This window comes from Gavia stellata, chromosome 35 (assembly GCF_030936135.1).
Source record: "Gavia stellata isolate bGavSte3 chromosome 35, bGavSte3.hap2, whole genome shotgun sequence".
Taxonomy (NCBI): domain Eukaryota; kingdom Metazoa; phylum Chordata; class Aves; order Gaviiformes; family Gaviidae; genus Gavia; species Gavia stellata.
Window position 1 is genome coordinate 399480 of NC_082628.1, and position 23388 is coordinate 422867.

The 23388-nt window shown below is 48.4% G+C and overlaps 1 protein-coding gene across 1 annotated transcript; it reads right to left on the reverse strand.

Annotated features, from left to right (window-relative positions):
• Window positions 1–3429: 3429 nt before the first annotated feature.
• Window positions 3430–10194, reverse strand: LOC104262433 (keratin, type II cytoskeletal 4-like). The gene is made up of 9 exons (XM_059832585.1): window positions 9643–10194; window positions 8216–8430; window positions 7004–7064; window positions 6613–6708; window positions 5622–5786; window positions 5056–5181; window positions 4419–4639; window positions 3940–3968; window positions 3430–3824 (listed from the first exon to the last, which is right to left on the reverse strand). The coding sequence occupies exons 1-9, from the start codon at window positions 10192–10194 to the stop codon at window positions 3430–3432; spliced, it is 1860 nt and encodes a 619-aa protein (XP_059688568.1).
• Window positions 10195–23388: the final 13194 nt, after the last annotated feature.

Here is a 23388-nt window from a genome sequence, read left to right on the forward strand (position 1 = left end):
GAAAAATACTCCCACAAATTCTCCTTATTTTACTTCCTGGAGTCCTTGGGAAAATAGAGCAAACTCAATAGGGTGTGGTGACATTTTCTGGCATCTCAGACTTTGTGGAACTGCAATGTTTAGAGTATTTTATGTCTTTAAGAGCTCAGTTTGTTTTCAGCATGTTGCTGTCCTGATGGCATTGCCTGTGCTGTGCGCATGACTGGAGCTTAAACATATTTGCAGGACAGGACTCTACATGCCCTTCAAAATACATTCATGTGCCCCAGTGCTACAAAACCATTAAGTATGAGCTAAAATCCCACTGGCAGCTCTGGAAGAAAAATTAAGCAGGTGCTTTATGTTCTACCGAATACAGAAGACCAACTATCTGCTTATCCTTGGAGAAATGCTGCCAGGCAGGCTCAAACTGGGAGAGTCGGGTCACTCAAATAGAATTTCCAATTGCAGTGCGAAATTCCGGGTTGGTACAGGTCGGCTTGCTTTTCTTTGGAACATGTTGGTCTGAATCTGCCTGGGATGTCACTTGAAATTCATGAACATCTATTGCCTTGATTATTTGCATAAAATTCAAAGCCCGGGTGCGATGGGAAAATGAGATTGTCTTCATGCTTTCTTGACCCCAGTAAAGGCAGATCGTCCTGAAGCTGACAAACGGGTTCGGATCAGATACTAGAGCTGAATGAATATAATGGGATTAAAGGTGGGGCTGCCAAGAAGAAAGAGGGAATTGTCATTTTAGGCTCCCACACTCTTCTTCCTTCAGTCCACAAGGTATGCAAGCAATGCAAAGGCTGAGTGAAAAACGCACCATTTCTTTACCGGGCTGGTTTATTCTGTGGAGGAGCTGAGGTTTGTGGGTTCCATACCCAGAGGCCGATGTGGCTTTCTGCATCCATCAATTTGGATCAACTCTACTAGACTCTGTTGATCTACCACGAGGTGTGTCCAGAGTGACACCGAGCAGGATTTGACCTCCAAACTGCCCCCAAAAACGTGCTCCTGGCCTTTTTTCTCTCCAAAATAGCCTGACCTACATGAACATCTTCAAGCAGGCAGCAGAAAACATGGGTTTTGCAATACTCAGGGGTTGAGAAGGGCAGGGATGATTAAAGGTATTCTCCCAGAAATGCCAGAGCTGCTGGGCTGCTTTGGTACCCTGGGGAGCCGGCTGGTTTTTGGTGTGCAGGTATTGTTTTGCAGGGAGGTGATCAACATAAATTATGAGCTGTTGGGGCACTGGAAGCTTCTTGTTTGGGTGTTTCTGCTTGTTATTTACATACAAATGAGATGAAGTCCAAGCCGTATGCATTGAGACAGAAAAGATGAAGATAACCATTTCGAAAAACATCCTCTTTAGGTGGGTGGGTTTTGCCTTCTCAGCAAGGGCTGATCCATTTGGCTTTCACCACCCTTCCACCCCCAGCCCAGACAGTGTTGCTAAGGCATGTCATTTATTAAAAAATAATTAGTGATCTGCTACCTGCTGGTCACATCCAATAAACCATCTTGCTTTCCATCAGAAAAGCACTGCAGACATGGGGAGCCTGAATCCACCGCGCTCGGCACAGCCTCTGTGCTGGGAGAGAAGCAGAGGCAGATGCTCAACCAGTGGGAACCAGTGGCGGGTTCATCACCGTCGCGCCGGTGTGGACAGCCCGAGCCTGGCAGGATGGTTGAACTCATCCTTCAGCCTTGGAGAGGTTGGGGCAGACAAGCCGTGAGTCAGCAGTGAAAGGAAGCGGAGTGGGACGTCGGGGAATAAATTACAACAACCGGTCCTCGGTGTACCTTTCATGGGGTAAATTAATCTGCCCACACCCTGTGCTGCTCCCAGACGGGGTGAGGAGAGACAGTTCTCCAAAGGGCAATTCAGAGCGAAGTTGTCTCGGGGGCTTTCGGCTGCGCCCAGGCGAGCCGTGGGAGGGAAGAAGCCGGCAGGGCCAGCTGGTTTTCCCGGCATCCAGCTGTGCATCCAGCTGTGATGAGTGCCACCATGGCAAGCCCTTCCCAGCCATGTCGTAGAGACCTTTCAGTGGGTCACCGTCCCTTGGAAACTGGGGACCCTCAGAGAAAAGGGAGGGGGCAGCTGATCTCACCTAAATCCCAGTCTCCTAAAATGATGGGAGAGGGTTTTCCCCTCCCTGCAAGGGATGTTGGAGGGGGACGTCCAGGCACATCCTACAGACTCTGCTCTTCGTGTAAGTTAACGTGTTCTAAGGAAGGTGGGGCATTTGAGAAAGAAAGGCCCTGATGCTGTGTTTTGGGAAGGTACACTTTTCTCTTGCTTTCCTTTAACATTAGCCTACTCTTGTGAGAGGGTTTCAGGGGTGGGGTGCGGGATTATTTTCTTTTTTGTTACTACCTGAGCTGGTTCTCACTGATTTCTTTAAACAAGGGCCTGGCTGCTTTATTGTTCTGCCTCCAGAGATCCCAGACAGTGTGAGAGATCCCCAGTGAGCTGCACATCCCACGAGCGGTTAAATATCCTGATTTACACTGCGTTTCCAGACTTCCTTGTGGCCACGCTAATCTCTGGATGGAATAAAGGTATGCAAAAGCGCATCAGGAAGGAGAGCAGACAAAGTCTCAAAAAATCTTCGTTAAAACTCCACTTCTTGTCAGCTACCAACCCCGCCCATTGGGAGATTCATGTTTGAGAAAATATCTATGCTTTTGTAATATCAGCAGGGAAATAAAACCCGACAAGCAAAGCGTGAATTATGCATGTAGTTTATTGAAGGTACAGCTGAAAGTTTGGAGTAAGCGAAGGATAATCAACTCTGTTCACTTACACATTAAAAGCATTAAATCTGTCTATCTAGTACACACACAGGAAAAACAACGCATGCATTTAACTATAGAAATATAAGGTGCTCGTCGGTGTGTAATTAAAATCTGCTCTACCAAACCTGGTGTAGCAACTTGGACCAATTTACATAAGCATTACCAACCCTCTCGTAAACAGGAAAAATTGGATTTTCTGGTGTCATTAAAGAAGTTAAATAATAGCTGCAGCTCCATCTCGGACAATTAAAATGTGGTTTCTCTTTCTGAAGTTGGGATGACCAAATTTTTCATCCTTTTGCAATAGCTGCACTAGGAAAAGAAAATCCCTGCTGAAAAGGGGTCAAGCAGAGAAGACTGATTTAAGAGCCAAGATGATGTGTGAAGACAGGTATGGACTCTCTGAAATGAAAATCTCACCTGGCTGAGACTGTAGGGGTAAGTTTCCCCCAAGAAGGACATGCAAGAGAAGGTGGGTTTTGATCATGCAAAGAGTTTTCGGCAGAGCAACTAGCCTAATTGTGTGGGCATGGGCAGCGCATGGTTGTGTGATCCCTACAGCTGTCAGAAGGAAGGGGAATACTGTTTTATTGCAGAAATGCTGATTATTTTAAAATATGATGTGTCGTTGCCCTCTGGTCTCTACCGGGTTGTTCTGACCACGCGCACAGCTGTGCTGTACCTGTTCCCGGTGCCGCAGACCCCTGCCCCGGGAATGATGACGGCTCCCGGGCTGCACTGCTCCACGCCAGCGCACACGACGTTCCCCAGGTTGCCCACGCCAGTGGTGCACTGCACCCCCTCCGCACCGGAGATGACTTCTCGCCCCACGCAGCTGACCGCGCTCCTCGCCCCAAATCCAGCCCCCACCCTGGGGAGGCAATCTACGCTCCGGGTGCTAAAGCCGGCGCTGCTGACGCCAAAGGAGGAGACCACCCCTAACCCCGCGCCGGCCCCTCCTGTCTTGACGGTGCATTTGCCTCCGATTCCAGATAGGGATCGGCACTCCCCGACCGTGCCACCGCCGCTGACCACAGCTGTGGGAGAAAAACAGGCTCAGTCACTCCCAGAGCAGCTACAACCCAGCTTATAAGGAAACTTAGCAGCTTAAAAGACTTGTAAGGAAATTAAGGGAATTCTTCATTAGCTTACCTACGCTCACAGGGTTGCCGGTACATATCCTGTTAAGAAAAGAAATGTCTCAAAGATGTATTTGGGGAAATACTCCCCAAATACACAAACGAATAGGTCATTGCCTCCTTAGGAGCCTTGCAGGTACTTCAGCTTTTCTGTGCACCCAGGTGTGAGGTGCTGGTCCAAATTGCCCACCGAAGCACTGCAGGGCTGGCTTCCCAAATCCCATAGGCATCTTAATATCCCATCCTCTTTTTGTACCGCAAGCAGGGGATCTGACTGCAGCATGCTCGGTGCGCTGCAATCCAGCTCCCCTGGGAGGATGAGGAGGAAACAGGGGCAATGCTCCCCTCTGCACCCATGGAGAGAGAAAAGGGCTGATGCTCCCCTCTGCACCCCTGGGGAGCTGCCTCCACCCAGCATTTCTCACTGCCTCCCTCTCCTCCTGATGGGTTTTGCCAGCTATCGTTACAAGGTGCAGCCAGGGATGCTCCTACCTGCTCTCTTCTCCTTCCAGCAGCGTCCTGTAAGTGGCAATCTCAATGTCCAGGGCCAGCTTGACGTTCAGCAGCTCCTGGTAGTCTCTCAGCAAGCATGCCATCTTGTCCTTGGCTTGCTGCAGCGCAGTCTGCAGGTCGATCAGCTTCTGCCGGGCATCTTTGAGGGCGCAGTCGCCCCTCTGCTCAGCGTCGCAGATGGCCGTCTGCAGAGCTGCGATCTGTGGAAAGTAACGGGCAAGAGTGTGGCCAGTGGTGATATTAAGAGGTATCGCCACAGGGTTGCTCATGTACCCCCTTGTTTCTCAGCTAGGAACTGCTAGAGAGCCTGGATTTAGGCTGGACACATGTGATGGCCAAGCTATTTGGGATGAAGGGAGGGGAACTGTTGGCTGCACCCCGGTAGGAAGCATACGGCAAACACCATTTCTGTTACAGCCAAGCTAACTGGCTTCTGCTTATTTGCTAAGTGAGAAATAAATCTGCTTCTTTGTGTATCGACAGCAGATGAGAAGCTACAAATGTAGGTGGTGGGGTTCTTTGCAACTCGGCAGGGTGGGAGCTGGTGATGACAAAGCCCTTTGCTGGAGAAGTTGCACGCCCCGCTGCCCATGCAGCATTCAGCCCTTCATCCTACCTGTTTCTTCACGTTATCCGACTCGCACTGCAGCTTCTGGATCATCCGGTTCAGCTCGGCTATCTCGCTCTGGTTGTTTCTCAGGTCGTCGCAGAACTTGCCCCTGCTGCTGTGGAGCTCCTCCAGCTATTGCACGGGTAAAGGATGACGTTAAAGCACCTGAATCGCCCCTTCCAGGGAAGGTGGCGACTTTTCGGAGCCACACTGACGTCGGTGCTCCCGGGAAAGCACCCAGACATGACATCAGCCCAGACAAGGCGACAGTCCCCGGTAGGTCCTGAGCATTTGCCCTTTGGGAAGGGGATGGTGTTCCTGATGGGTGTGCACAGAGGAGACCTCTCTGAAGCAACACTGTGATCTGCTGAGCTCTGTTTTTATGGAAAATTCTTAAACCACAGTTTTAAGGTTGGGGGGGAGGGGGTTTGGCATGACTTTCTTTAGCAAACTACAGTGCGTGCACACTGCGGGGTGGGTTTAAGTTGCGTCATGGAGGACAGAAGTTGTCCTCGGAGTTTTGTTGGCCAAGGCATTCCATTGCCGTCTGTGCTGGTGGTGTGAATACTCACTCTGGTTTGGTAGAAAGCCTCCACTTCAGCCTTGCTCTTCTGGGCAATCTCCTCGTAGCAGCACTCAACACTTTTGATGATGCCCTCCATGTCCAGGTCCCGGCTGTTGTCCATTTGCACGATGACAGAGGTGTCACACAGCTGGCAATCCAGCTGAGCTCTCTCCTGCAAGATCCAGCACATGTCAGTCCCCTTCCCTCAAGCAGCCCACGCCAGGCACGCAGGCACCCCTGGCAAAGGGGGGTCTGGTGAGAAGGTGGAGGGTTGGGGGAGGTTCTCCCATTAACGCCCAACTAGAGCACGGGGTTCTCCAGGTGGGTGACTGGTTTCCAGCAAGAGCTGGCAGCTGGGACCTGTTTTGGTGGCACAATATGGGATTGCTGCATGCAATTCCCTAAGGAAGGGTGGGGAATCCTGGTGGAGCAACTCGCTTCGTTGCAACTCAGCGTTTCTGGCTGCGTCAGCAGTTTTCTGGGCTGTGAATCCCTTAGGGGTGAGTGCTTTGGGCCCCATTGCCTACAGACTGCTGGGAGGTGTTTGGCTAGAAAAGGTGCAAAAACAAAGTGTCCTCTGTGAGTTTTGTTAAAAACTTGCTGCATTTTAGACAAAAGTGTTACTTTCACCAAAATATTTTGACTAATGTAGCTTAAAAAGTGAAGTGCTAAAAATACTTGGGTTTTGAAGAGTGAGATGTTTCAGTGGTTCCCGGGGTTGGTTTGGATTAGAATTTGAGGGGCTATTTCGTGCAAAGGATCCCTCCTTTCGCAGCCAAAAATATAGGAGACAACCAAGAATGCCCTTTGCCTTCCCAAAGCACGTGCAGTAGTGTTGTTATCAAATAGAGATAAAGAGATACAAATTTTTGGGATGCCATTTCAGGATTTTCAGAAAAGATGCCTTTCCCTGCATTTAGTTTTGGTGTAAGAGCTCAGGGAGGCAGCAGATGATGCATCATCCCTGGGGCAGCAGACAGGGAGCCAGGAGCTCTTACCTCGGCGTAGATGCACTTCAGGAACTCCAGCTGCTGCCGCAGGAGGCCCACCCTCACCTCCAGCTCCTCCTTGGTCAGGTAGAGACAGTCCACATCCTGGAGACACACCACGTATTTGGTGAAAAGAGGCGAAGAAACAAGGACTGTGGCAAAGCCCATGTTTTCCGTTCAATTTGGAGGAAACCTCACTATTTCTAGCCCTTAAGACTATCTGGGTTTGCGTTATATGTGCTTACAACCTGATGGGGTTCTCCAAATTCATTGGGTTACCTCTATTTTGGGGTCATGGTACCAGGACTCCCCATTTCTCTCCCTGGCCCCACACCCAGGTTTTGCCCATGCACCTGCCACTCTCAGCTGGTCTCGCGGCGTTGTCCCTCGCGTGACTCACCTTCTTGAGGACCACAAACTCGTTCTCCGCAGCCGTGCGCTTGTTGATCTCATCTTCGTATCTGCAGGAGGAGAGGAGAGGGGTGGGATGCTGAGCCCCAGGGGTCCCGTCCCCACCACCCAAGCAGCCAAATGGGAAGTGTGATTAAAATCAGAGCCTCTCCCTATTCGCTTTGTACCTCCTTTTTGATTTTTGCTTTGTTGCCATTTTTTTCCTCCCCACTGGGCTTTGTTCAGCAGTTTTAAATGGTCCACGCCAGCAGTATCGGTGGTTGGAGTGAGATGGCAGTAAATCAGGCCAAACCACTAGCAATGCAAACCCCTGTACCTCAGTTGAAGGCTTGGGTAGCTTCTTCCAGCCCTGCTGCTTTGTGTGATGTTTTTCTGAAGCATCCAGGACTCTGCTCTGAGTGTTTATGGAGAGACTGTGGCCAAAACGCCCCAAGGGAGGTCAGGAGCTTGAGCAACCTTTGAAGCTCCCAGGTGCAATGGGATGGAAAGCCAGTGCGTAATGACCAAGTAATTGGGACCTAGAAGAACTTTCACAAGAGGATTCTACGATTCTCTGAGTCTGACCTCCTTGGTGGTGGCTCACCAAGAAAAAAACATCTAAGATGCTTGACTGTAAGATCTCTGGAGAAAGGATTACTCTTTCATCCTGTGCTGTATACCACCAGCCACCAAGTGTCCTGGTTTGTGGCTTAGCAGAGTACACGGGGAGCTATTAAGGAATATCTGCAGCTTAGATTAAAGAAACAATTCCCACATTCCCTCTGGGAAGAGAGCATGAACCCCAAAGGAGACGATGCGGATAAAGCGTGGGGTGGAGACAAACAGACTGAGGGTTTTGTGGGAACGGATGGCACCGGGGACACGAGATTTGGGGGAGCCACAGGCACAGATGATGTGGGAGAGCTGATATGGCAAACCACGGTGGTGTGCAGGAGCATTAGGGAGAGGAAAAGTGGTTCCCTGTCCTTCTCCCTAAGGAAACACTGTGGTTGAAGAACTCTCCCAGTCCATCACCAGCATCTGAGGTGCAGCAGTAGGACCCCAGTACAGGAAACCAGCCCGGTACTGGTGTGCCTTGCCTTGCTCCCCTCCCTGTGCCCCAGTTTTTGCATCCAGTGCAATTGCATTGGCTTCACACTCAGAAACACCGCTCAGGCCAGCAAACACCCCGGTCTGCTCCTTCTCTCTGCGTACGACTTACTTGCACTTGTACTCTTGAACCAGGTCCCTGAGGCACCGCTCCTCGTTTTCCAGCCTCTCTCGCTCCCCCAGCACACACTCCAGCTGCTTCCTCAGGTTGCAGATGAAGTTCTCGAACACGGGCTCCAGGTTTCTCCTGGAAGCTGGGAGGACATACTGCTGCAGCAGCTCCCACTTGGTGGTCAGCACCTTGTTCTGCTGCTCCAGCAGCCGCACCTGGGGAAGCAAGAGATGGGAGAGTCACGCAACCCCCTCTTGTCCCAGGCAAAGGCGCTTTGGGTTTCTCCACTTCCAAAAGGAAGAAAGTAAAAATAAAATCAGAAATGCAAATGGTTAAGTGCTGATTTCTCAGCAGCCTGAGTGACACTAGCATCTTCTCTGAGCTAAACCTGGTCCCACCCAGGACTCGTATCAGGCCAGGCAGCATTGAAGCGTTTGCCCTGCGTTGAGGCCAATCATCTGTTTGACCAAAGCTCAGTTCAGCCAAACACCACCTCTTCCCCTGCGACAACTGGCTGATGGAGGACCCACTGCCTCCCTTGACGGGCCGGGTGCAGTAATGATTCTTTCGTCACACTAAAAGCTCCATCCGGGATCTCATTTGAATGTATCTGATTTAAACTCTAACCGCGGATATTTATCATGCCTTTCACTTCTAGATTAAAGAGCTCCCTAGTACTTGAGAACCTTTATGGATCATGAATAAGTCATTTTTCAAATGGGTGGAAGCAGAGTTGCTCCTCTTAGATGGGTTTGGTTTTTCCAGCTGCAGAACAACTCACAAGGAAAATCAAGATCAGACAGAGCAAAGGTTTCTCTGCCGTTTGAAAAACCATTTCGTATAACACATCTCTAAACAGTAATGAAAACCCTTAGGCTTAGCTAAGAAAACAGTGATAAATTACATCTGTTTAGGAAATCACCAAATCGTTTCATTCACAGAGTGGAGAGACAGAGACGTTAAACTTGTTCATCTTATTTTAGCTAGGCATCTTATCTTTCTACATCTCCTTGATGAAGCACACAAACTATTTTAAAAACGCAGAAGTCCTTTGGAGTTTACAGAGGTGTGATCACAATGTCAGATTATACATTTGTAATAAATCTTCCTATTTTGCCTTTTCACATTTCCGTGTCTCCATCCCTTCTCTCACAGGTTTTGATTTACTGTATCCCTGGAGCTGCTCCTGATTTAGCTATTTAGCAGATTGGTGACCATCGCAAGGTAAAATACCGGTGTGGTTGCCTTGGCGCAAGGCTTAAATCCAACAGTCTCCAGGTCAGGACCACCATGGTCTATCAGAAATGTTTACAATATCAGGGTGCCAGGAGAAATAGCTACCGACGTTGTCTCTCTAGAGACAATCCATCCATCAGAGCCTAGAGACATGAGACAAACAGCCCGCGCGGAGGGAAGCGGGGTCTCACCTTGTCGATGAAGCAGGCGAACTGGTTGTTGAGGTTCTTGATCTGCTCTTTCTCGTGGGTCCGCACTTGGCACTCCTCGGGGTCGACCCCCACGCAGAGGGGTTTGAGGAGCTCCGGGTGGATGCTGACGCCCCGAATCCCTTCAGATCTACCTCCGCCGAGGCCGATGCCAATGCCGCCGCCGTAGCCTCCAATAGCCACGCCGTCCCCGAGACCTCTGTAGCTGCCCAGGCCCCCGTAGCTTCCGCAGTTACCAAACCCCACGACCGTGCCCACGCCAAAGCGGCCTCCGCCGTAAGCCACGCCGCAACGTCCGACGCCGGCGCCGCCATAGACCCCACTGCGGCAGCTCCCGCCGAAGGAAATCCTTTGCCCTCTCCCTAGGTCGCAGACGCTCCGGCTGCTGAAGCCACCGATTCCACATCTCCGTCCCACCGGCTGGCAGACGGAGGCTGAGCTGCTGTTGCCCCTGCCGAGGCCGCAGACGGCGGACGCGGAGGAAAAGCCCCGTCTTCCCAGGAGAGAGCTGGAGGTGTAGCACTGTCGACTCATGGTGGCTGGGGGAGACGGGAGGTGAAGCAGTAACGGCAAAGCGGAAGAGCGAGAGAGGAGCAGGGAGTGAAAGAAGGAGATCTCCTTTAGCTTCTCTGAGGCAGAGCCCGTCTCCTTATATACATTTCAGGAGGTGCCTGAGATGCAAAAATTTAATTTATCCACTGGGTTTGGTCTGCCTGGCAGCAAGGAATGGCTTCCAACATTTTAAACCCACAGCAAACACTTCTATCTCATACGAAATAATGTGGAAATTAAAATAAACTGCTTTGCTTGCAAGCTTCAGTTTCAGGACTTATATTTTACTTAATTAATCTGCTTCCTTATTGTGTAATTATAGTTTAGCAAAATAATTCAAGGGGTTTTTATTCATGGCTTGTTTACGGTTCGGTTTCACCACAGCGTTTAATTATGTTTCAGGACCTCCTGCAAAAACGTCGTGGCAATGCCGCCTCTTCCAGGGTCTCGCGCCAGCTCAGGGCTGGCTCTTGAGCAATGACCAGTGGCGATAGGGGAGAAGGAAGGCGTATCTGCCACAGCACGGCACCGGCGTTGTCGGGAGCGTTCTTGTAAGCATTCATTTCTTCCTCTCAGGGGTATGGCTACGGCTCTCATAGGTGATTCGGTTGCAGCCGTGTTTGCCGGCTTGCGTGCTGATAAGCGCAGCAGGATGGGGTTGGCAGTTTCCTTATCGATGGCGCGTGAACGGCGCGAGATGGTACCGAGGACAAATTCGGTCCTGGGGTGGCTGCTCTGGCAACTTGGGGGTTCGTGCACATGAAGTCGAGGCACTGGTCCAGCTGGGCTTCCTGTGCCCCTTAGAATATATGGAATTGAAGATAAGGCATTTCTGGGAAACACTTCGCTGCAGACAGCGATGTATTGCCGAATTATGTGCCTAGGGAAGGTGAGAATTGTGTTTCGTATTTGGGTGTGATGTGACTGGTGCACACGGCAAACTCACGCAAACGATAGCTGGGGATGCAACAAAGAAGTGAAGCGGAGTGTGACAAACAGGTTGAGAAATGTTAGCCGGAGTGAACTTTTTTCCTCGTATTCCTGTGACACACCTATTTGACATGAAATTATTCCAGTAATATCTGTTAATGAGAAGGCACCGTGCCGTCTTAATTAAAATTCTTAAAAAGATTTTTGAATTTGCTTGGAAACAAATAAGTTCCTTTTTTGCCTTAACAAAGGGGTCTAATCACAGAATCACAAGTGATTGCATGGCTTGCCTAAGAAGTCTTTGCATCTTTGCTGAGGCAAAATTAACTGGTTCTGGGAGGATTCCTAGTCAACGCTATTGTAAATTTGAAACAGGTTGTTTTGAATTAAAAATAATGCAAAGGAATTATGTTGATTTAGAATATTTGTGGAGTGTCTCTAGGTAGAGATCTTCCTTTCTTTTTACAGGTCTCATAGTGGGTTGAAATGAACTATAAAATACTATATGCAATTATAATCATGCAGTAGTTCCGTTGTAGCTCCATTGGTCCGAGTATATTAGGATGCACGTCTTGCAATGAGACGTACTTTCGTTTGTGAGACTGAGGTAGTTGGAGAAAGCAGACGAGCTTTTGGGCACTGCGTCCTTCACATCATTCTGCCCAAGGTAATCCAAGCACTGGGACCTCTTGCTAGTAAGTGAAAGGGAGAATTATTTCAGAAATTTATTTTATTTTGTGCTGAAGTGTTGGTGCAAGCAGTGTGGAGGACAATTAGGCGCGTGGTCTGAAGCCAAACCTGGAGCACTGCCTAGGAATAGGGCATTCATGGATGGGCTAAAGCATCACTTAGCCTTTAGGTGGGTCCACACAACATGACTTTTATGAGCTCTTCTAGGTGGGCATAACCATGGGCAAGCTGAAAAACAGGGAGAAGCCAGGCCATCGGTGGCACAACTGGCTGTGGTCCTGCTTTCTGCGTGACTGAGCCCTGCATGCTGGCTTGATGCAGCTGCGGTGGGGCAGAGACGAGGCATCAGGGATGGTGACCAGAGACACTGGGATGCAGCTGCTGCTCCGAGCTCTCCCATCCAGCCAGAGCACAGAGGGAGACTCCAGCTCCTTTTCGTGGCAAGAAAGACACAGCCCTTCATCCTTGAGGGTAGTGACTTGCCGGTTTTTCCAGCTGTGAGAAACCTGGATATGGATCGGATCAGGTCCCTGCTTTCCTCCGTATCTCTGCTTGGCTGCCCACTGTAGATGGCCTTATGCCATGTGGGTGGAACAGGCACCATTTGAGGGCTGTAGACCCTCCAAGCCCCTGGTTTTGTTGGAAAGCAGGGAAAGTGCCACTCGTGGGACAACCATCCACGTTCCTCCACCAGCTGCGAGCCCTGAGATCCCTTCTTACACACGACATGCTGCCAGGCTGTTTCCCGCAGATCGAAAGCAACAAACCTGCGCTTCAACCTTTGACTCCTCCTCACAGCCCTAAGAAGTGGCTTCTTCCAGGTGCCCAGCCTTGCACATCAGAGAGAGACGGTTCAGGGCAGCGCTTGTGGTTTCCATCTGCTGAGCTTTCACAAAGCCGGTTCGCAGTCACGTGGTGGAAGCCCTGAGCACTGGTTACGTCAACTTCAAAGGAGGAAGCACTCTGATGTGATTTGGTCTTCTGAAGAGAAGGATTGCAATCGCTTTTGTTTCATCGGCCACACACACATGCACAGCACTGGCTCAAGTCAGACGCAAATGCCTTCTTCGTAGAGACCTTCCTCATGTCTCCATGCTTTGTCCTGGTTGATTGCATGTCAGATAGTGTTTGAAGAGCTGAAGAAAGGGACTAACTTTCCTCTTTGTAAGGAAGAGATGAAAATGCTGTTTTCAGGCTGATGAGATTCAGCAAAGCTTTAAAGCAGCAGCTTACACCCAGATTTACTGGGGAAAACCCTGAGGTCCTTGGCCCTAAATGTGCCTTGAACTGTGGTGGCTTCCATGAGACTTATGCCTTTGAGATTTACATGTACCCAGATGCATTAGGATAAATTAATTCTGCTTAAGCACCTTGATAAATTGGGACCTGTTGAGCCATCCGTGCAAATAGGGAGAGCCTAGGGGTTTTTCCGACCTCCTGTTACGATTCCGGCTGTAACAACCCAGCCATCCAAGCCTGCTCTCTCCCAGAGAGAAAGCCGCTTTTTAAGACCCTCTCCTGAGAAAACAGGGTTGGCAGGGCTTGGCCGCGCTGGTGCTCTCCCACCCTCCCTGCAGGCTGGGCAGTTTTTGTGGCTCCTTGCAAAAGGGACCGCGAAGTCACCATTAAAATGGCTAATGAGGCCCCTGGGACATCTCTCTCTGGTTTTGCGGGTCCAGGTCTCCAAAGGTGGCTGTTCCCAGTCTCTTAACTGCAACCTGATTCTGCTCCCACATCAAAGCAGATGGTGGATTTGTGGGGACCGGGGTAGAGACGATGGTCTGAGCTCCTTCCGTCACCACTGGCCACCTTGCTTTCCTCCCCGTAACCTTGCTCCACAGCAGCTGTTCACCCTCAGCCTGGCTTGTCCCTGGCCATTACGTAGCCTTTATGCTGCTTTGGGGCAAAAAGATGGGCAAGATAATTCCTGAGCTTCCTTCCAGGCCATTCCCAGAGCATCGGTGGTCACTGCCCATGCGCACCATTTACATTTGCAGTGCTTCCAGGTAAGACCTTGCCAAAACCTTTACCCTTCTTCTGCGGTCTTTCCGCCGGACAATAATAAACTGTGTGTGACCAATGTTGGTCACCTCACCAGTATTGGTGAGAAGATGTTGAGGTATCATGGCAGTAGCTAAGCAGGAGAGAGTATAGCTCCCAAAGGCGATGTCTCCTGCAAGGAACACGGAGAGCTACCTACTAGCCAGAGCCCTGCCCATGTCCGCTGTGATGCACTGGCCACGCTTGGTGCCCTGACAGCAAATCCAGGTGCTTCATTCAGGGCAACTTTGTCATATTCTGGGCAGTTCTTTATTCGTGTGATGGAAAGCCTGGGCGTTGGATGCAGAGCTGCATGCATCTTTCAGACAGAGCTTCTGTGACTTCTGGATGTTTGACGGCAGCAGGCAGGGTGCCAGCAGCAGCATGAGGATGTTTGGATTTTTAAAATCGACATGTCAACGGTGTTACCAGGTGACCTAAGCCGAGCAACTGTCCTTCGTAGTTCTTATTTACCGTCTTATTTTGCAAGAGGCAAATAGGTTTCGTACCAAACACCGCAGGTGTTCACCCCCTTCCTTTGTAACGTTCCTCTTTTGCATAGGAATTTGTAAGGCACTTTTGCATCATCTGACCAACTTTGTGGTAACACTCGGGGCCCGGTGGACTATTAGGGCTCTGAGTAATGGGGTGGAATTGGTATGGCAGTGTCATGATGAAAGCACAACAGCCAGGACTAAGCACTGGGAATTGCCGTTGTAGAGGCAGAGCAACTGCATGCCAAGGGAATGGTTCTGCACTGGAAGTGTTTTTCTGGGGAAAGGTGGGCAATCCCTGCAAAAAGCAGCCGTGAGAACCACATCAGATTTTGAGGTTGGAAATGTTGCTGTGCTGTTTCACGGGACAGTTGTCTCTTCTCTTCTATGATACAGACTTTTTTAACCAGAAAGCACGTTCCTTCATGCACTAAGCCAACCAGGGACTCCAGAGATGCCTTCCAGCAGCTGAGTGAAAGGGGAGAGTGTGGGAGGAGGGAAATTCAGCCACTGAATTTCAACTAGTTCCCGTCAACAGGTCTGTAAATCTGTGTGTGCACATGAGTTTATATAAAAAAGACCATAGAAAGTAGCTGTTCAGTGTGTGTGGTTAATGTAATAGAGTTAATTTTGCAAACTTAGAGACAGGTTTCTTAAAAAAAAAAGTGCAGTAGAGATGATGCCCAAACCTTGCATGCAGTTTATTGGCAGCGGAGCAGAGAACACAGAGCTTTTATCAGCAATACGATCTCTGTGTGCCGTGTTGAATTAAAAAACATCGCTCTGCAGAGAGGGACAAGGAGAGATGTTCAGTAGAGAGCAAACCCTATTACTGGCCTTGTAAAGATATCTTGGCTAGTGAGAGAGCATAAAAGAATAAAAACAATTCTAGCATGGGAGTCCTCTTTCCTGAATTCAGGTACCTAAAATCTAGTCACCAAGTTGAAGCTGGAGGCATGGGCTCCGTGAATAGTCGATGAGAGAGCTTGGTATCATCAAGCAAAAGATTGTTTTCTAAAGTCACCAGCGCAGGAGAACCTGGAGACAAGGAGTCATGCTTTGCAGGGCCATGGGGGCATGATCCAAGAGCAGAGGTGGTATCTGTACGCAGCTACCAGCCTCAGCAAAATAAAAGGACTAATATGAACCAGGAGAAATAACAATGCTGTGTTTATGAGCGCCTATTCATTAAGCTTTCCCGATGGACACTCAGATTAAGGAGATTACAGAAGGTATAGCTTCTAGAGGATGTACCTATTATCTTAATGAATGGTTGGAGTCACTTTTGTGATTCATTTTGCCACCAACACGCAAAAAACTCGCGATGTGTCACTCCAGAGGTGGCCGCTTGGTGCGTAAGTTCTGTATTATGGTTGTCCCCACCGGGTTAACTAGAGATAAAGAGCAGTATTTGTCCTAGAGGAATTTGCAACCAACTTCTATTCATTACAGCCCTAATACTCAGAAACACCTGCTCCAAAGTTACCTAAAGCCCCAGTGCTATCTGCCCTGGAGAGCAGCCAGCTGAAACATCGGACGCCACAGTCTTTATTTCCCCAGCTCAGCAAGCCTATCGGGTAGTAACCTCCATTTCCAGAGATTAACTCTCTGAATTGCTAGGAAACCACACATTCAGGGAGATAAAGGCAAGCAACGGTAATGATTATACCTCGGGACTGGTAATCCCTCCTCCCAAAGCTAAACGCTTCTCTGCCGCAGCTATGTCCTCCAGCGTGCAAGATCACTATGCCTTCAGAGACGCAAAGTCACGCTTTGATTTCACTGCGTTTCCGAGGTGGATTCCATCACTTCTTGACCTAAATCTCCTGGTTTAGGAAACTCTTTCTTCCATGGCCAGAGATGTGCCCATACTGAGTTTGAAATCAAACTGGGCCGCTATCACCGTCCATTGCGCCGGACTTGGGAACCTGCGCTGCAAGAAAACCCAGTGCTCAGTAACGGGGAAGGAAAGCCAGAATCAGCACAGAGAAATGGGAAAGGCAAAAATCTTCCTGTGAAGCATACATTTTTCATAGCTGTGCCCGCAGGACTCCCTGGCCACGCTCTGTTGGAGAATAAAATGAAATACGTGATGAGGCAAATCTGCAACTTTCAGAAGAAACTGCACTGAGTGGGATCTTAGAAATTCACGATTTCATTTAGCAGCTGCTCTAACTCTGCACCCAGGTGATCCCGCGTGAATCAGGCACCCGTCTTCCTCCTTCGCTCAGTGAGGATGCACACGCTGAGGAGATCCATTTGGGGAACTCCAGTGTAATTTCTTGAAGCAACATCCATGCATCGGTGTGTTGCCTTGTTATTATTCTCTTTGTTCTTGTTATTATGTGGTTGCTTTTTCTCCTTGAATATCCTACGGGGTAACCTGCCTGCTGGGTGCCGCGTGTGATACCAGGGAGTGTTAAGCACCTGCCTCTCTTGTTCTCCATCCAGAAATGGCTTGCATGTGGAAATCTCAATGACCAAAAGCCAGCTTGGTGTTCAAGACATCCTAATAATTGCACACCTGGCCTTCCAGCTCCTCCTTGGCTTAACGTAGAGAGCATTTCGTGTTTTTTCTCCCAGGCATTTTTGCAAACACTGTCACCACGCTGCTCAGCATGGCAAATACCCGTCTGCAGACAGGCTACCTGTCAAAGGACGGATGGGTGGCTTTACTTTCCCTTTAATTACTGAGCATGACAACTGTGGCTTCGTTGTCCTCATTTCAATTAGGGACTGACAAACACCCAAGGCGCACTGTCCCCAAAGCGTCATACCCCCTTTGAGTGACTTCTTTCAAGTTACTCCAAGAGTATATGATAAAGAGAACCAGTTGCTTATGAGATTGCTACTGGGTTTGGCATAATTGCCAGTTGCTATTCAGAGGTTTAGCACCTCCTTCCCACCCAAACCCGTCATCACTGTCACAAGCAGAGCGCTGCCGGGCAAGCTCATGGTTTCATCTCCAAAGCCGGAGGTCTCGGATGCTGAGTGTTCAGACCCTGGTTCTCAGTTACACTGAATCCTCTTTCCTTGACCCCAGAACTGAAAGAGCACCTTAAAATGTAGAAGGTTTTTTGCTTTACCCTTCCACCTGCCTGCTTTCTTCACATAATAACATTGTTAATTTAATTTCTGTTGTACAAAATAGCCCATTTCAGAAAGATAGCAGAGATCCTGTTTAATACAATGTCCTAGGTCAACACGCGGGCTCCTCCAGAGCTGGGGCTTGCACTTGTGCAATGGTATTCAGCAGCTGATGTCTCCTTCATTTATGGCACAAAGCCTCGATGTCTGCTCTGAGCTCTGTTCAGTGCTGGGGTTTCTGATGGTGCCCGTCTCCCGTCGGTTGTCTGTTTTCACAGTAACGGAGGTGTTGCAAAGCTTGTGCCTAAAGGTTGCAAAAAAGTTGCAGTCTGGAGCGATTCCCCCTCATTTGCATCACTTCTGGGGAAACACAGAACTAATTGTATAATGGGAGTCTTCATCCTGCAGCTAAAATCTGACTTGGAGTGAGTCATCACTGAGGAATATACCAAGCCTCCTTTAATCCTGAAAAAGGATAAATCCACCTACTGAACTGGCCCATGGCCAACAAATGTTGCGTATAGGCAGAGGATTCCCCATGTAGGTAACACCTGAACCCTGAAGAATATCAGTGGGATTTTTGTTCCCATATGCAACTAGCACATAAGCCCTATTAGTGAATGTGTTGGGTAAGTAGACGGTCCGTCTCCGAAACCCAGCTCTGTCTAGGCTAAACAGGGCTGTGCTAAAGATGAGGGTGTTTCCAGGAAAAAAACGTAACCTGCATTTCCCTGTGGACAGAAAGGGAGGAATTGCTACCTCTTCAAACACACATCTCAGCAATTCCAGCTCCTGCCTCAACAAACCTGCCCTGCCCTGCGGCTCTGTCGTGGCATGGCGTGCACCGTCCAGCTCCTTGGGAGCCGATGCAGGACCGGCCGCATGCAGACACCGAGCAGTTCCCACTCAACTAGCCAGTTGGTTTGCATGGCTGCTTTGGTTTGGGTTCCCTTCGTTTATTCTAAGCAGACTTGTCTGCGGTTAGGAGTTTCCTCGAGCCACCTCAATGACACAAGCCTAGAAAAAGTGGAGAAGGAAAGTTAAATCTGTTGGCTGGTGTTTTGAGAAGAGTAGACCTCCTGAAAAGGTTTTATTCATGTAGAAGAGAAACCCTGAAATCCTGACCAAAGGCAGGAAAAAAGCTCTTGAGGGCAGCCAGGTCAGAATTTACCCAGATGTTTGGTTTGGCCACCAAACAGAAAGGTCCGAAATTCACTTTGTTCTAGTGTAGCTGAGTTGAAGCATCCGAAGAAAAATGATGGTTTTCCATTAAAAGCACCTTGAAAGGAAAGAAGTTGTGTTCAGCAGAGGCGAGAAAGGTCCAGCACAATCCTATATTGCTTGTAGCCAAGGAGGCAGGGAGTCCTCCACCCACACGCTGAGCCTGAACCACAAGCCCAGAATATCTTGCTCCCACCCTGATCCATCCCTTTTCAAGTGAGATCTCTGACTAAAAGCTTCCCTCTCCCTCCCGTTAGTAATATCGACCACATCACAAGAAACAACCTGCTTTTGAATATAATGTGGATTGTGGAGCCGTCTGGCTGCAAGGAATGGGTGTTCACAGGAGGAACTAATTACTGGCTAATTTCTTACCTGTATTTATCCACAATCTGCTTTGTGGCAGGCTCTTTGGGTATCGTTTGTTCCCACCTGCCATGCAAAGTGTCTATCCGCTTCCTCGGGCTGCAGATGCGGGGCTGAAAAGGCAGCCTCAGATTTCCCATCTGTGCAGCCACGAGACACCCCACTTAGCTGCCTCCTCTGTGTGCCAGGAGTAACAATGACGTAGTAATAGTTATAGTAAATGGTGTGTTCATTAAAGAACAGAAAGCAACATATGGGGAGGAGAGCTAGACCATCTCATTTGGTCCAGGGGTCAGAAAGAGGAAATAAAACCACTGTGCTTTCTGGGAGCTGGATACATAGCTTGAAAATTGGATAGCTGAAGGGAAAGGAAAAAAAAAAAAAAAAAGATCCCTGATGATGATTCCCCGAGTAATGGTAAAAAATGCAATAAAGCTACATCTGCTTTGTCAGGCCACAAAAATGCAACTTCTGTCCTCCAGGAAATTCTGAGCTATTTAAACTCTTTTTTTAACTCCTAGGATAAAAAGCTGAAATTACACAAGTTGTTTTTGTTTTTTTTTTTTTTAAGTGGGGTATTCCAAACCATATCTTTCTGATGTGGCTGGGGACTTCCCAGTTTGGCTCTGTAAGGAATTCACCACAGAATAAAGCAAAATTCCTGCTCCTACCTTATCAGCAAAGCAGGCAGATTCGCTCCTGAGATTTCTTTATCTATATGTATTTCGTAGTCCCAGATGATTCAGCCCCAGACCTGTACCATTGCTGGGAGCTTTCATCTCTGCTGATGCTTTTTGGCTGTTTTCACTGCTTGCAGAATGAGCAGGACCAGGATCACCATCACCATGATTCATCCTGCAAGCTCCTCTGCTGCTATAAACTCCAAACCTTCTGCACTCACCGGGGTCCCTGCAACCTCTGAGATCTTTAAAGCCAAAACTATGGTACGTACTTCCACATCTCATGCCACCCTCGCTGCATCCTGTGTGTGGTCCACCACTAAGGTCTCCATAGACTTGCACTACCAAAGAGGGTTCTTGTTCCAGCAAAGCTGTTCAAATTTTTTGCTGTTGCTACTGATTCAAAGGCTGGATGAGTTTGCTTTTGCCTTTTCTGCTACTTCTGAGCTAAAAAGGCTTCAAAGACCCATCACCCAATGCTAGACTTTAGCTCATTCCAGGTAGGGAGAGAAGAAAGGGGCAGAGCAGGAAGGGAAAGAGCCCGTCTAGTGGCAGACTTTGAAAATATCCCTTATGTTGGGCATGGCTGGATGAGATAAATGTCTTTTGAGCCCGCGTGGTTTTGGTATCTGCTTTTGGTGGTAATTGGTATCTGCTTTTGACATGAAAAAACATTGTACTAAGTATCACACGCACACAGAGAATAATGAGCAAGTGAAAAAGCTTAAATGACTGTCTTGGCTCGGAGAACATTTCCTTATTTAATGTATTGCACTCGGGTTAATTACCAGTTCAAATATTTACTGTGAAGTGCGTTCTTTCAGTTGATTGCTGCGGTTGTGCCGCCTCTTCTGCCTCATACTGCAGAGACACACAGTGGAGATGACTTTCCTGGAGATGACTTTTCTCTCTGTTCCTGTAAGAGTCCCACCTCTTCCTCCTCTTCCCGCCTTCTTGTCTTGGTGCATTTAGTGCAGAAAAATGCTTTAGGAGAAGGTGAGTCACCCTTTCTAGTCTATAAATTAAGTTCAGGGTGAGTGGGTCAATGTGATAAGGCTGACTTTTTTGAAGATGAATCTATGGCAGAAGCGTTCCACCCTGGACAGGATGGTTGAAATAGAAAACACTTGTTATAAAGGGGTGTGTGTGACATATTTGCAGAAGGTTGCCCGATGCAGGAGTAGAATCACTCCTGTCTTCATACTGCTCCTTTTGCAACACACCCAAGACATGCTTGTTTTTGGAGGGGGCACCCTCCGAGTTGCCCATCTTGTCCCCATGGATGATGGAGGAGACCTGGACCATGCACTTAGTCTAGATGGTTTTGCTTCTTTCCACTTTCTTCTTCATCTCCTTGACCATGGTAGTCTTTGGCTTGGAGTGCTTGTATTGGTCAGCCAAAACATCAGAACATTTCATAGAATAAAATTACTGGAATGGTATTGCTAAATTATTAATATTTTTTACTAAAAGAACTGAATGGAAACATTTCTCAGTTGTCAAAAGGTTTTCTCTAGTTATTTTTAACTGACAGAAAATCCGGTTCCCCAACTTAAAACAACTGTTTGTTAATGATATTAGAAGGAAAAGCAAAAAAATAGTCAAAACAATCCTTAAAATTTAAAAAAAAATATGGGAAGGAAAAATAGCAATCACTTACCAGGAAATGTTCCTGAGCTTGTAATACAAGCGTTAATGAATAGTTTGAAAACCATTTGAGATGAACCTTTTCCTTTTGCTACTCTGACAAAAATCTTAAGAGCTAGCTCATTCAGCTGTAGCCATAGAGAAAAAAATTAAACTCAGCCTTCATTTTCCTCTTTGGTTTGCTAAAATTATAGCTAAGAATATTTGGGTGTTGGCTCAAACATGAGGAGGAAAGGAGCTGCCCTGGTTTTGGAAGCGGTAGTATCATCTTCCTTTCTTCTCTCTATTATTCAGTCCACTAAAAGATAACTATTCTCCCACTGAAATTAGGCAGTCGCCTACTGCTTCCTCGGTTGGGATGGGAGAAGTCACCCTTGCTAATGTCAGGAAGCTCTTTTAGACTCCTGTCTGCAGTTCACCCCTGAAGCAAGAGAACGAGGCGCTGCAACCAACAGCCCAGGCTTGTGCCTTATCTGGGGACACTTTGGTGTCCCGACTTCAATGGTCAGGAGGGGAAAGCTCTGGAAAACCTAGGGCTTGCTGGGCTTTCACCACTTCGAGGCTGGAAACATCATGCTAAGCCAGTTCCTTTTTCACCGGGCCATGGAGGGAGAGCAAGCAAGGGCAAGACCAACTGGTCAAGTCAACCAGCAGCAGCTGGTGAGGACTAACCCCAGGTCCCAAAGCTGTGGCTTTCCCCACCTCCTCTTTGTCAAGCAACTGACTTTCTCAGCAACAACAAACCCCAATGAAAAGTGGCCTCTGAAACAAAGCCAAGCCGAGTTGTTCTGGCTATAGATCGCAAAGGGTTGGCCATGCCTCCTCATAGCCACAAGGAAGACCCAAACTTGGAGCCACAGTGATTCCTGGACAGCCGTCCTATGCATGCCAGCTAGCTGTGGCCCAGAGTGACGTCTTGAAACCACACAGGGAATCAGTGACGTTCAGGCAATTAACTGGAGCTGCCTAATGTCTCAGCAGGGACTCCAGGCATTGGCCTTGCCTTCTTTCCAAATTGCATTTGCAAGTGGTGAATGCATTAAGCTCAGATGCAAAATTACCCACCTAGATGAGCTCCATCTCATCTAATTGTAGCCACTTAAAAGTTAGATAAACTGCTGAACCGGGTTTCCTTGTCTGAGAGAGGGGCTCGGGTAGAGGACTGTCCACCTCACCTAACCGGAGTCTGACACGTAGATGGTCAAAGTTAGATGAAACAGTTTCTACTCTTAGCATAGAAATAACATCTCATGCCCTTCCCCAAAGGTGCTTATCTTCTTCCTTGCGTCAGTCTTTAATATTCACTTTTTTTAGGTTGCAATTAGAATTTTGCCCTGTGAGAGCAGGGAGATTAGTGGTGCTGTGTGACCTGTAATTCTTCATGTGCTGGAGACAGGGAGAAATTTACTGTGATAATAGCGTCTGCAAAGCCAGCAGATGACAGGCAGGGTGTATTCGTCTGAGTACATGCAGGCGTCTCGCATGGCAATGTCTCCATTTGCACTAATACCCCTGCCCCGGGCTCGCTCAGAGCCAGGAGAGATCATGCAGTCAGTAGAGTCTAGAGCTTGATGCATTTCGTGTTAAATTAGGCACCTGTGTTTGGTCAGATGAATCACCCGGTGGAAATGTTGGTTTCTTTCCACGAAATGAGCCCCCAGCAACCAACCCACATGTTGAGCTCTACGTAGGAGACTTTTCAAAACTAAGAAAAAGTCGATCCCACCCTGTTATGGGCAAGAGATCTCATAACTTATCCCTTTGCCTTTAAAGTCATCCAGGGTAAATGTCACACTTTGTCAGCCCTAATGCCACCAAAGCAAAGGTTTTTATGTCTGAAACACATACGACTCTGGCAGAGCCCGTTGAGCCCAGAAAGTCAGCGTTGGCATCTATCATTATTCAACTGCTGTGACACGGAAGGATCAAACAAATAGTATATTCTGAGGTTGCAGCGGTGAATGAAGCTACAGGCTGGCAAACTTGTCGTAGAGGACATCTTGCAGTGCTCAGAACTATTT

What these genes read in the sequence shown, in the direction of transcription:
- LOC104262433 (XM_059832585.1), bottom strand. Translation starts at nt 10,194, where the DNA reads ATGAGTCGACAGTGCTACACCTCCAGCTCTCTCCTGGGAAGACGGGGC. An exon ending in TCGCCTGCTTCATCGACAAG is followed by an intron (nt 8,431 to 9,642) that starts GTGAGACCCCGC and finishes TTGCTTCCCCAG; the next exon opens with GTGCGGCTGCTGGAGCAGCA. An exon ending in CGGCAACCCTGTGAGCGTAG is followed by an intron (nt 3,825 to 3,939) that starts GTAAGCTAATGA and finishes TTTCTCCCACAG; the next exon opens with CTGTGGTCAGCGGCGGTGGC.